A 14,106-nucleotide genomic window follows, 5' to 3' on the forward strand; every position below is an offset into this window, starting at 1 on the left:
CCGTAACGCTTTTATTTATTTTATAAAACATGACGTCGCCCCCTAATGCATGGGAGGCACCTCCACAACATTACTGTTATTTTTGTTTTCACAATTCAATTAGTTTGAAGTAATTTTCAATTATTTTGATAGTTGTGATTAGTTTTTATTTGGTTCATTGTCGTTTTGTTAGGATTTTTGTTTGTTTGTTTTTTGGTCACTGGGGGTATTTGTCAGGTGCCAGAAGGTGACAATATATTCATAACGACTTATTTTTTTAAAAGATTATTCCATTAGATGAACAACCATTCACAAATCAACCCAAATAGTAGCACATCCAAAATAAATACACTTCAGATGAACCCAAAAAAAAGCTTAACAATTCAATAGTCATTTATCTATGTACAGTAAATTCACAAAATATTAAACATAAAACCGATATTGTTGTTTTGTTGTTTTTTTTACATAGAATATATGTAGAAATGTAATGTAACAATGCAGTATTTATTCATCCATATTGTAAAGCATGAATTGGTGAAGTTAACAATACTAATTTAAGTAAAAATAACTTTTCTTTTGGATCGGACAGATTAAATGGAAAGAGAGCTGTCCCTTTATCAAGTCGAAGCTCTTGTACATGTTTGTGTGCGCGTTTGCCTGTGTGTGGTCTATTTACATTTGACAAAATATTTAGTCTGTGCATGTTCAAACAACAACAAAAAAACCTCAAGTTTTTTTGTTGTTGTTTGATTTGGAGCGTTTGAAAAGTTTCATCTGGTCATCATTGAAAAATACTTAAAGCGATGGTTTGTTGTCATGTGGGTACGTCTTGTTTTTACTGGAATTGGAAACACGCTGAGCAATTAAATTTAATAAAAAACTATTTATTACAACAATAATAACATTTCATATGCTGTCTTCTACATCAGCGGTCCCCAACCGCCGGTGCGCGGACCGGTACCGATCCGCAGGGCATTTGGTACCGGGCCGCACAGAAAGAACTTGCCTTAATTCCGTTTTATTTATTTCAGAATACGAAAGATGTTTTATTTTGAAAAATTACCGGATTCTCCGTTACATCTGTCTGTGTCACACTTGACGCGCGTCAAACCACGCTTCTGCGTCACGTGACCGATTACGCTAAAAAAAAAAAGAGTTAAAAAATGTTGTCAAAAAACTGCTGGAGATCACAAATGACGGCGGCCTTAAAAGGACGTTCGAGACAACTGGATTAAAGTTATGGATGAAATTTCTGAGATCGCCACATTAGCACTGTTGCTATTTCCGACATGCTACCTGTGTGAGATGGGGGGTTTCTGCAGCAACGGCGACTAAAACAAAATTACGAAGTAGACAGGACATAAAACACACACTTGAAGTGTCATTGTCTCCTATTACCACGAGATGGGACCATCTGGTTGCAGAAAATTAAGCTCGGGGCTGTGGTGAGTCGTCATTTTAATGCACTTTGAATTTGCATTGTATCGTATTTTGAAGGCATTAAACATTACCATCGCGATCAGAGTGTTGCGGCCAGATTATACGCTCCTTGTGTTTATTGTTATTATATTTCGAAAACGCCACAGTTTTCATGCAGCTCATACCATATTATTTTGTTGTATCATTTCCGCCACACCTTAAATGCCGGTCCCTGAAAATATTGTCTGACATAAACCGGTCCGTGGGGCAAAAAAGGTTGGAGACCCCTGTTCTACATGACAGAAGGTCCCTTTTATAGTTGAAGTGATGTTGTCCCATGTTGTATGGGAGGCACCTTTTTTTTTTGCATATGTGGAAGCTTTTCTTTCATTTTAGCTTTTCGTTTTTCAAATTCATTTAATTTTAATTCGTTTGAGAACAGTTCTGTTACTTTTGTTTATTTATTTATTTAGTCATAATAAATATGTCAATAAGTCACTTTTGTTTGGCTCCCATTTTTATTTCTATTTCAGTTGTCGGAAATGTTTTTTTTTTCCTACTGCCGTTTTGTCTGCGTTCATTTTTATTACCTAGAATAACCTTGACACAAACTTCCTGGGGTTTGTGCATTTTTTGCTTTCCAGTGATAGTGAGTGTCTTTTTTTTTTTCCAAAAAGTGAAAACTCCTTCTGTTTTCATTGAAATGGGGAGAGGAAATAAGTATTTACAGTGGGGGTTTTTTCATATGTAGACATTTGAATGCCAAGATTTTAGGGCTTGTGGGGGGGGGGGGGGCTATACAATGATGCATCAACTGTAATTGGCCTCTTGATCATGGCAACCTTTTGTTGGCCAGATTCATGTGGGCCCCAGGCCGTTCACTCTGACGTAATGTACTGTATGTAAAAGTGAAGCATGTGCACCTCGTGTATATAAAATTTTAACGTGTAGAAGTGAAAACATATGAGCTGCACCAGCAGGAATTTACTGGCCCCCTCAAACTATGGAACCTCATTTGAGACAAATGGTGGCAAAAGATCAAATGTATGCTTAGGAGCACATTCTTTTATTTTTGAGACTTGTTTTTAAAGAGAGTTTAGTTCAATTCTGATGCTGGTACATCATGTCGTTACAGTTTTAAGTGTCTTCTACAGCATAAAATACAGTAATTAACAATGAATGGATACAATGAATTAATTAGACAATTAGAAAGGCATTTGAAATGTTTATGTTTGTAGCCACACAACATTGATGCAGCAAATGAAACGCTGCCCAAGATGGGTATAAAAGTCCAACTCGCAAATATTTGCAGACGTGTGGGGGTCTGTGGGGCGGGGTGCTGTGTCAGAACACCCCCAACCAACCAACCCCCCCCCCCCCTGCTTACCACCACCACACACACACACACACACACACACACAAACTGGTTCCACTTTGTTTTTTCTTATGGTTGCACTTAATGCTTTTACCATCAAAAACAATGTTCATCATCATATTTACATTAAACACATTTCAAATGCTTGGAACTTGTGATGAAAGAAACATTCCATCCATCACTGTGTGCGCGCGCATGGATGTTATTCATTTGAATTCTTTTTTTTTTTTTTTTTTTGCCTAGAGTGTTTATAAGTAAACACAAAGCAGATTTTTTTTAATCACAATTACGAAATAATTCAGCACGTCAAAGAAAGACTTAAATGCATTTTCAGGCCGAGCTGTGAACTTTTGTTCCATTTTGTTTCATAGGGATGAGTTGTATGATGAAATGAATGATCCTTTTGGCTGCAGGATGTCAATCTGAACTCAATAAATAAATGTTAAAATGTGTGTATAAAGTCTTTTGTTTAGCTCAGACACTCAATCTCAGTTTTTATCACTTTAAACAAGTACACATGTGAAGCACCTGATAGGCTTTTTTTTTTCATTACATTCAGTTCATTTATGACCTTCATCCTCTTCCTCATCCACACACACACAACATTTAAATCATGCACACCCAAAAGAGAAAAAGAGAGACACTTACAAGTCACAGCTTGGACGTCCACTGCACGCCAAATGCAACGTTACCACGGCCTTGTAGGGAGGTGCAGGCTGGGTCAGACTGGACACGCCCCTCAAAGACCACCCCCCTCCTTCACACACACATACACACACACACACACACGCACACACACCAGGGGTGTCCAAATTTTTTCATTTGGTGGCCACATACAGAAAAATGGAAGGATGAAAGGGAAATTTTAAAATTTGTCACCTTTTTGAAACACGCTAAAGTCAGTCAAGAAAGCAATTATATTTTGTTTGTATTTTCTAGTTAATTTCATCAGATTTCTGTTAAAGTTCTTGAGGCAAGTAGTTGAGGATTTTTCCAAGTTGCCGAGGTTGCTATCTCACAGAGTAGATCCAGATCTGCACTTAGTAGCAGCCGAATCCCATTTCCTCATTCAGAACCAGAAAAAGAAATTGTAGTAAGTGGACCATTTTTCAATGTGATGTGTTCATAAATCAGCCATCGAGCACCAAGTGGAAGAAATAATTTTTGCCTCTAAAGTTGAATTATCTTCATTGACTACAGTGTTTCGAAGATAAATTGTGCCATTCTTTTAATCGTTAATGGTTTATTTATATCTTTGAATATAAAGAAATATTTGATAGTACAACAAACAAATTTATTAGTGGGAATGGCATCTGTTTTTCTGACAACCTCACTTCTAACCTTGTGGCCCATGTCAAATGTATTTTTTTTTGTGTCATGTCACGGGCCATTGGAAATTTGTAGTGGGCCGCGAATAGCCCCGGGCCATAGTTTGGATGCGTTGATCCACACAAGAACTACCGTAAAGTCTTTACAAACCTGCTTCCAATTGTGGATTGGACTAAATCCTGAATAGAAATTCAAAGTATGTGTCCTCTAATTCACCCCAAATACTGTAGCAGATTCAGCTCAAAATGGCCGACTTGATGTTCAACTTCACTCATGGATCCTTGAGACTTTTTCGCGGGTCCTGCTATCATGATACCTCCACCCAATTTCATGTCCATCTGTGAAACTAGTTTTGGGGGCTGATTTTTTAAACTTTCCATAATACACCATTGACACCAATTTGTCCAAAGTAGCTGTGTTTTAACCAAAATGGCCGACTTCCTGTTTGCTTTAACGCATGGGTGCCTGAGACTTTCTCATGTGTCCTATTAAGATAGACATGTCCTCCCCTCCGATTCTATGTCAATTGGTGAGGAATCTTTTTTAACTTTCTAGGCGGCACTCATGAGTGAATTTTGGGGCAGGGGAGACCATGCTGGGAAACCCCTAAACTACCAACTGTACATTTTCACTAGGATACATGTGTTTACAAAAAGTGCAACAAAAAAAAAAGAACTTTCAGGCATGTTGAGACCCCCCCCCCCTTCCAAACGACCATTCACTCATTCAATCACTGATTTGCCAGAGGAATAATAAACACAATGATTACAGGGGCAGGGGGGGGGCTTGCTCAGAGCCAGGATGTAACTATTGAAGCTGCTGCCAGCAGTGCTAAACAGTTCCTCGCACTCTCACGCTCGTCAGGGTGAAAGTTATCACTTTTACGCTGTTCAAATTTGGTAGCACTCTCACAAAATATTTACGACGAGTTTGTCCATAAAGGGCCTCTGGAAACGGCCAAATGGATTCTAAAATGGATGATTCAAACCAGAGCTATAGTAGTTTTGGATTTATCATTTGAGTTAGATGGAGATGGCAAAAACGCAGCATAAAATGGCTGCTTCAAATTAAAATTGCAGACGTTCAGTGTCTTTTGGGGGATGGTCTCTAAAGGCTTTTTTGTGCTCGATCAATCTACAACATTTCATGTTGCTCAAGCCATGACTCTTTTTTTGTGCTCGATCAATCTACAACATTTCATGTTGCTCAAGCCATGACTGAATTTTCGGACAGAATTTTTAAATACTTCAAACCAAATTTTTGAATTCATGTCTGCAAATGTTTTCTACAATACACTTCAAGTGGGGTTGAAATATAAACAGCTGGAAGCCACCACGCTTGACTTCTTATTTGAATGACTCCGAGCAAGAGTACGAACAGGTGCTAAGGAATGCATTAAAGTGTGTATCAAAAGGTTTGCATGTTTACTACATTTAAATGTGTCTAAAGTGTGTAGTTTATGTAAGACTGTTTAAAAAGAAAGTAAAGTCCTCCCAAATCTCAGATTTCCCCCTATTGCAAAGTGAAAGCCCGTCGAATATCGACTTATTTGGTCTAAAATAATGACTAGATGCACAAAAAGAAGAAAAAGTCAAAGGGTGGTTTGTCCAACCTGTGTACATAAACGTTAATCGCAGAAACAACACGTACCAGCCACGACTTGCGCGCTTTTATCAACATAATCATCTTTCATTCATTCTCTCGCACGCAGGCAAAGAGCCACGCCCCCTCCTAACGCCCCGGCGCAGAGAAGCCGTTTGCGACACTCGTCTTTGCTTTACGACAGCACGAGAAGTACACCAAACATGTGAAGGAAAAGAGAAGAAAGAAAACGAAAATAAGATCCCAAGTAAGTCAAAGTTTCACATACAGCGCGAGCAGGCAAAGCGTATCTCGTTTGCGAGCGTGTGTGTGATGTTGCTTTCGTGACAGTGGCGAGTGGAATTCCAAGTGACCCCTGTGCGAAAACTAGCATAGCCTCGCACGTTGGTTCCTTTGTAAATAAAAGAAAAGTGACGCCATAAGTTAGTTAGCTATTCGTCTACTCTAAACAAAAACATACCGTATAAACTAGCTTTGTAGTCATGCTACCGACGATGTCCCTTGCAAATGTGTCACACTTTTGCCATCTTCGTCGTTAAATGTGACATTCTCTTCATCAAACGACTAAATTAAATTCATTATCAACACCAACGACACTGGTTTCCATTCGGCGTGCACATATTTAAATTGAGAAAGAAAAATAAATAAATCAAGTGCAAACTTGAGTGGACCAAGTCAATTAAGAGCTCATTTTAACCTTAGGTGAGGAAGTTGGTCACATGACAACAATCAAAAACTCCTCAATGATGCTACAACATGTACCATCGTGTAGCCATTATATTGTACCATAATAATAGCATGGTGATATAATCTAACACATGGCACTGAGTTTCACATCATGTAAACTATGGGAATTTTGTATATAATAATTGAAATATAATGACAGTGGTCATTAAAATACTGTAATTATGAATCTCACGTGACCAAACCCACAATATAGGTGAGACGGCTCAACTGTCAGCGTAGGCAATGTGAACCCGAAGTGCACTTTGACATCAATTTCAGTCAGCAGCAGGGGGCAGTGATGCATGAAAAGTCAGCTTCCCTGGATGGCTGAAAACTGCCTCATCCTTTTTCCACCAAACCAGTTTTAATCAGAATACCATATTTAGACTAGTGGGACCACATTCAACATATTATTGCACACAATATTGACTTGACTTTTACTGTAATTAAAATGGGATAATATTCAATCATTTCTTTATGTTTGCAGATGGAGAATTACAGTAAAGGCCGCAGCACAGAGCAGCCATCCGTGTGTCCGTTCAGCCTTGTCCCTGACACGCCGGAGGTGCGGGTCAAAGACGGCAGTAAGATCCGCAACTTGCTCCGCTACGCCCTGAGTCGCATAGAGGCCAAGCCGCAGGTAGACAAAGACGGCGGCGAGGGAGACGGCGATGTCTACGAGGATCCGCCCAGCCGTCCCCTCTGCCGCCAGCTTGTGTTCACGGCCAGCGGCAAGGGCGTGTCGAAAGCCATAACATGCGCCGAAGTGGTTAAACGACGCGTCCGGGGCCTCCATCAACTGACCTCGCTGGCCAGCTCTACGCTGACAGACGTGTGGGATCCCCTGGAGCCGGCCGTCGGACTGGACAGCATCACCGTTAGCAGGAAGCTGCCCGTCATCTGGATTCTCCTTTCCAAGGACCCTCTGGATCACAGCCTGCCTGGGTACCAGGCGCCTGGACGCTGCGACAACCTGTGGACTCGTGATGATAAGGAGGAGGTGGGAACGTACAAGAGGAAGAGGGGCGGAGGCGGCGGTAGAGGAAGGGGTGGAGGGCGGAACACAGGACGTTCTCGAGACTTGAAAGCATCCATCTGATAAAAAGCAACGGGTTGAGTGTGTTTAGAATAAGATAGCAAAGGAGTGGAAAGTTTCTATAGGAAGTTAAGTTGAGGAAGTTTGGGCAAATGCAGTGGTGCCTTGATTTACAAGTGCCCCAACGTATGCGTTTTTCAAGTCATGAACTGCGCCTTACTTTTTTGTTTTGTTTTTCTTTTGTGTTGGGAAGCCAACATTTAATTCAAGTGAGCTTCAGACACTCCACCCATAGATGGCGGCATTAAGCTTAATGGGGAGGTCAACTCAAAGACTTGGTGTTCGTATTTCTATTTGGCCCAACTAATCTAAACATGATATTCTGACTAATATTGCATTTGCGGAATATAAATTAATCTGAAAAATCTGCCTGTTTTTATCCACCTCTTGGGGCGGCCATTTTGCCACTTGCTGTTGACTGGAAATAGCACTGTTGCTCAGGTCAAAGGAAATGAATAATCGCGGCTCAGTTTGTAAACGTCACATGACTAAGAAAACCAGATTAAAACAACAACATACACCATATACAATACAATACAATACATCCTGATTCATATAGCGCTTCCACAACAGCTGCAGCTGTGGAATATGTCATTGTTGAGAAAGCCTTTTTGTAATTGTACAACAACGTTTTGGTACAACTCCAAGTTTGTGTCAACAATCATTAAAATACAAAGCTAAAAGACAAAGTTATCCAGTCCAGTTGTGTGTTATGCAGTTATTTTTGCCATGTGTTGTAGCCATAAAATTCCAAAGTATTTGCTAAAAACAACAAAGTTTATCCGTTTGAATATTTTGTCTTTGTAGTTTATTCAATGAAATATATGTTGTACTTGTTTTGCAAATCATTGTATTCTGTTTTCATTTGATTTACAGCAGTGCTTGGATTGAAGTGAGTTGTGATGCATGTACGTACAACTACTGATACGCGGCGCGGGCTCCCTCTAGTGGTGTGCGAAAGAATCATGAAATCATGCCATCTGCATTAAAAATACGAACAAGAAATCAAATAGAGCACAGAAAATGTGTTAAGGGCAGTTCAGTGTAAATACTATGTAAGGAAAATTAGTCAAGAAACCTCTGAAGGCAGGTCAGGAATAAAATTAATGTGAACTGTGTCAAAATTGGCATTGAATGTACTGTATGGCCATTGATTGGGACAACAAATCATACAATAAAATATATCTTTCTTTATATAGCGTTTCCAAACGGTATGAGTAATTTAAATTTTATATGGTTAAATTTACGTCGAAAATACTCGAAACATTTCTTGTGTCGTATGTGTTAAGTACATTCGTGATGTTTTTGTCTATGCTGCTCGTCTGCCGTATAAGAAACTAATCAATTTTATTGACTCGTGAGAGCCAGCCACGACGTGTTTACGAGCTGTTAAATGTCATTTACAAGTGTGAGCAGCGAGGGGACGTTTCCCACGTTGACGCAAACACTCGTGTCCGCGGATTGAAGTGTAAACGAGGACGGCACGAAAGTGTGAAGAGAAGTCAGTTTTTAAGATTTTTTTAACACACGTTTCTTTTGATTGCTGCCACCGACTTTTCGCTTCGTATCATTTCGTGACATTTTATTTTCAAATTTACTGTACAGTATTATTGAAACAAGTAACGAATATGCAAAAGTGTGGTGTAATTTTCATCCATTTATATGACTTAATAAATTAGCCTAAACAAACATTCGCGTGAAACACCTGTGTTTTGGCACGTGTCAGCATTTTGAACACGAAATTGGAAAAGTGAAGTATGGTGTCCTTTTCCGTGATTGTGGAAAACATATTTTAAAATTGTTTTATTCGATGCAATTTGAAAAATGTCTTGTGTACGTCCACCAGCTTTATGAATGGATCACTTTCAGTCTATTTCATAGCATTTAAAAATGTGAAACAATAGAACTGGAACATGACAAGTGATTTTTTCCCCCCATTTGGTTTATTTACACACGACATTTAAATAAATTAAAGGTGCAAACATGCGTTGAATAACATCGTCACAGTCGATTTCGGTCCTTAATAAAATGACAGTAAATATGGAGTTGTACATTCTATTGCACTGACATTGTCCCCCTCATGTTGGAAATCAGGTCCAGGGTCTCCACAAGCTCCCCGCCGTGATGGGTCTCTTTTGGGGCGTCGTGTTGCGAACGACGCTCCTGGAAGGACCCCCGAGAGCCGGAGGGAAGCCAGGGGGGCACGACGATGAAGAAAAAGAGGAGGATGAAGAGTCAGCGATGGCCACACCTTCGCCCTCGCATCGTAGGAAGTGGGCAGCCCTCTGCAGGCAGGAGGAAAACCCATGATGGTAGGAGTGCGGCACCTGCTTCGTGTGCCCTTTGTTGGCGTGTTGCTGCAGGAAGAAGACCGTGTGCTCCAGGATCTCTGCTTTCTCCAACCTGCGCCCGCCAGCTAACTGTTAAAACACCAGGCAGCAGCACACACACACACACACACACACACACACACACACACACACACACACACACACACACACACACACACACGCACACACCGTTTTAGATGCACACACACGCACGCACACACACACGCATTTAAACGGATTTTAAACCTCACTTTTTATACAATAAATGCTTACACTTTGTACTACAAAGTTACTTTTAATGTTTACAGGTCAACTTTTGAGACCATCTCAAAAAATATTTGGCTATCCAAGTTTCGGAATTGAAATGACCGACATTTATAAAGGATTAAATAGAAATGAATTATTACATTTTAAATACAACTGAACTACTGTACTTCAGAAGTGTGTTATACTGGATTTAAAAAGAACACTTCACAAAACGTTATTTCAGTAATTCTCTTGCTTACCACTAGAGGGAGACGTATACCACACTTTGCGATACAAAAAAAGACGCGGAAAATACAGTAACGGTAGACTTAAATCAAAATGGTTAACAATTCCCCCAAATAATAAAAAAATAAAATACAAAAGAATGCAACTAAAAAAATCAACAACTGCCGATACCTAATAATATCAGTTATAAAAAATTAACAAAGACAAGGCTAAAAAAATATGAAAAAATGAAACTTGGTGGAGCTTTTTTGTTCGTTTGTTTGTGTGTATGTGCGTAGATTGATCTTGCAGGGTATTATGTCTTTAGGGTGAATGTACCTTTAATTTTCACGTACATATTAACTCTAGCTCATACAAAAGTCTCATGTAAGCGGTATATTTACTTGTGGTGTAAGCAAAAGAGTTTTGAGGTTCTCCAAGCTTCTATTTATTCTTTCTCGTCGTCGTCTTTCCACCAGAGGTTTTAAATTCTGTGGAAGACAAACAGTATCAACATTTTCAGGATGATCATGAATACGATTCCCTTACATCTCCATTCTCCAATAATCATGATCATGAATGAGCCACGTACCTTCCTGTCTGTGTTTGCATGCTGACAATGCTGAGGCATCTTCATGACTGAAGTCCAACAAAGTCAAAGTGGGATGTGGTCCCTCAGGCTTCACTTGACCTATAAAAACTCACCACAGGCTCCACCCACCCACTCATCTTTCAGATCGGATTGTGTGTCATATTCACACAAAAAAACGCCGCATTCATTCTGAAAAAAGGAACACTTAACATGTTTGTTTGACATTTTTCTAACATTGCGACTAAGTTATTTAGCAACATGTTCCTTAATCTTTGTGAATAGTGATTGAATGTGGACAAACGTCCTGATCCGAATTCAGATTTGTATGCCGTAGTGCAAGTCTGCCATCTTCTAATAGCCGTCGTATTCGTCCATATTTCACACATTTTGTCGCTGACAGGACCCTTAAAATCTAGGGGCACGTGGACATAATGCACAGACCCCCACTCACGCGACACGCGCCCCTTAAGAGGTGAGAACAGCTCGTGTATGGGAGGGGGGGTGCGCTGGCATCAAACATCCGGCTAAGGCCAGACACTAACTGTGTGAAAACACACTTCAAAGAGGAATATCGCGACAGTTGAAGCTTTGCGTGGAACTTTTTTGCGCTCACCTAATATCAACCATAAACGACACTTCAATGACCCTCAACTGTCAACAGTGTATTTCTTTTCAAGTCTTGAAAGACACATGATTGTCTTTTTGCAGATGTATAGATTCGTGAATTGGCCCCGAAAGTGTGAGCCAAACACACACGTGGACCACACACCATCAGCATCAAGCATCTTTTGTGAACTCACATAGTCATACATTTTAATTTTATTGAATTAATGTTCACAAAAAAGCAATATAGAACATCTACTGTGTTGGGTCTTTCATTTCAAGTCTAGACTTCTAAATGTTGATAAAACCGTGTAATTAAAGCGAAAAGGACGGCTTTCGTGAATACACTCAACCGAAAGTGCAAACACGTGCACACAAATACATATGCATGAATGCTGGACACGTTTCCCCACGGGAGGCAAGAGAACATTTATTTTACGCGTTTGTGCTCTCAAACACACGAATGATGATCCATTAGTCACGTTTCATAATATGTTATCATTCCAAGTAGAAAACTTGTATTGTACATTCGTCTGTGAGCCGATGCATTGTAATTGACAATCGCCCTCGCTCGGGAACATGGCAGCTCGGCGCCCCGTAGACTGACGCGTGGCTGTCTTTTCACAAGTGTGAAGGAATGAACGTGTGACCGACTAAGCTATTGCTCCACTTTGTTCACTCACACCTGTGCCCACGACGAGAAGCGACCGCTTTCCGTTCTCCCACCGTCACACCCCGAAGGTAACGTTTGTCTTCACATCGGCCTCGTTTGCATACACTGTCACACAAATTCGATGTCTTTTCCTCTCTCTCTTTAATATTCTAATAGGCTGCAGTACCCGCTGCTCATGCCAACCAAAAAAAAAAAAACTTGGGTTGCCTCCTTCCAAATCAATTTTGACCAAAAGTTCGAAAACTACTAAATGCATTATCACCGTAGACTCGCCGTTGGTGTTGATAGGTGGTGCTTAAAAGGTTTGATTAAATAAGATCGTGAGGAACAATTTTTATTTATTTATAAAATACTGATATATGCACAAACAACTTGACTTTTTCGTACTTGAGCCATCGTGCCATTAGGCACGACACCTAGGCTGAATGAATGGCACTTCATTTATGGCTTCCTGCACTTGAAGAATGAGAAGGGCCGTCGAATGGCCTTCCCACAAGGACACACTTTCATTGTCCACTTCCTTTCAGAGGTGTAGAAAAACTCGATGGTTACAACACGCTCTCGACAACTGCCGCCACCATTTGCATCCGCCGGTGAGTGTGTGGGAACCTCAGTTGAGCTCGTTTCTCAATTAAGCATTCCTTTTAACGTTTAACGTGGGAGAAGCTGTTCGTATAAGTGTTTTACTGTATTGTACTGTATTCATCTGAAAGTCTAGATTCGTCTTTACATGTAATTTTTCAATATAATACTTTAAAACTTTTTTAAAATTAAATTATTGCAACCAAAATCCATGCATAAACGTAAAATGTTGTATACACTGTCACTGCAGTGATCTGCAAAACCATGTCATGGTGCAACATACGGGACATTGATACATCAATCGACTTATTTTTTATTCATGTGACGTTTCTCCTTAATAAATCTTATTGCCTTCGCGTGCAAATGAGTGCGCGGCGCCCCGTGGAATGACGCGTGCACGTCATTTCGATTCAAGTGGGAACCAGTCACACTTCCCCTGGCGAGAAGCGTCTGCTGGTCACTCTCCCACTGTCACACCTTGGGGGTCTTTGCGACAGTGGCGTCGCTCTCCCACGGTCGCGCGTCCACTTGAAAGGGTTTCGCACCCACCCGTGGACAATTTGGCGCGCCAGCACGCGGCACACATGCAAAATGGCACGCGTGGGTTTGCAAGTGTGAATGCTAACGTCTTCGTTTCAAGTGATCCCGCATGCACACGGCAAGGGGCAAATACGAAGGCAACCTGTTGCAGTTCGCCTGGAAGTAATTATTTGTCATAGTGTAAGAATTAATATCAGGTTTTGCACGGGATAAATATACCTTCATCTCAATTGGGTTGTATACTCAAATATTTATTTGGTTGCTTTGCTACTTGAAAAATCTGATATATGTTTAATATTCTCTCGCGCTTTCATATGGCAATACTTCGCCGAACATACACAAAAAAACCCGAACCAAAATTCTAATTCTCTGATATTATTGTCCGTATTTATTAATAATTTCATTTTAAGGGTAGAAATGAATGACCTGTTTAACTAAGGATGTCGCCGATTTTAGCAGAGGTGGCCAACATCCTGAGGGGACGTTTAAAGCAATTTTTAAAAATACGCCACTTCGCCAGGGAGCTCTACTGCACAAAATATGTTTCTTACCACACGTTAAAATACATTTTCATCCGATCTTAACCATAAATATGAAATAAATAAATAAACAGTACGCCTGGGCACTGCGCTCTGAACATGAAAAAAAGAACCCACGTATGTCAACGTTCGAGCTCAACGAGTGTGTCCGACTCGAGGTGACTGACGGGCAACATCCCAAGCAGGCTTGGGCCCCGCACTCTGGAGTTTAAGTAACGTGTAAAAAGAGCCAGAGATTGTCTGGTTGAGC

General features: G+C 40.4%; 3 protein-coding genes across 3 annotated transcripts in view; 1 reads left to right on the plus strand and 2 right to left on the minus strand.

The window, feature by feature from the left end:
- The window catches only part of col6a4a (collagen, type VI, alpha 4a), a 33,480-nt gene extending 30,036 nt beyond the window's left edge, over window positions 1-3,444 (minus strand). The window contains exon 1 of the mRNA XM_086112649.1: window positions 3,422-3,444. The gene's annotated coding sequence lies outside the window, so the exon portion shown is untranslated. The remainder of the gene's footprint in view (window positions 1-3,421) is intronic.
- rpp25l (ribonuclease P/MRP 25 subunit-like) lies at window positions 1,083-8,720 on the plus strand. The gene is made up of 3 exons (XM_086112654.1): window positions 1,083-1,424; window positions 5,814-5,951; window positions 6,918-8,720. The coding sequence occupies exon 3, from the start codon at window positions 6,918-6,920 to the stop codon at window positions 7,527-7,529; it is 612 nt and encodes a 203-aa protein (XP_085968780.1). The 5' UTR covers window positions 1,083-1,424; window positions 5,814-5,951; the 3' UTR covers window positions 7,530-8,720.
- An 896-nt stretch (window positions 8,721-9,616) lies between these two features.
- Window positions 9,617-11,041, minus strand: LOC147204046 (transcription factor HES-2-like). Its single transcript, XM_086112655.1, has 3 exons — window positions 10,920-11,041; window positions 10,732-10,818; window positions 9,617-9,946 (listed from the first exon to the last, which is right to left on the minus strand). Exons 1-3 carry the CDS (start codon window positions 10,962-10,964, stop codon window positions 9,617-9,619), a joined length of 462 nt encoding a protein of 153 aa, XP_085968781.1. The 5' UTR covers window positions 10,965-11,041.
- Window positions 11,042-14,106: the final 3,065 nt, after the last annotated feature.

The sequence above is a fragment of the Hippocampus guttulatus genome, chromosome 6, assembly GCF_054856545.1.
Source record: "Hippocampus guttulatus isolate MCC_2025c chromosome 6, RoL_Hgut_1.0, whole genome shotgun sequence".
NCBI classification, from domain to species: domain Eukaryota; kingdom Metazoa; phylum Chordata; class Actinopteri; order Syngnathiformes; family Syngnathidae; genus Hippocampus; species Hippocampus guttulatus.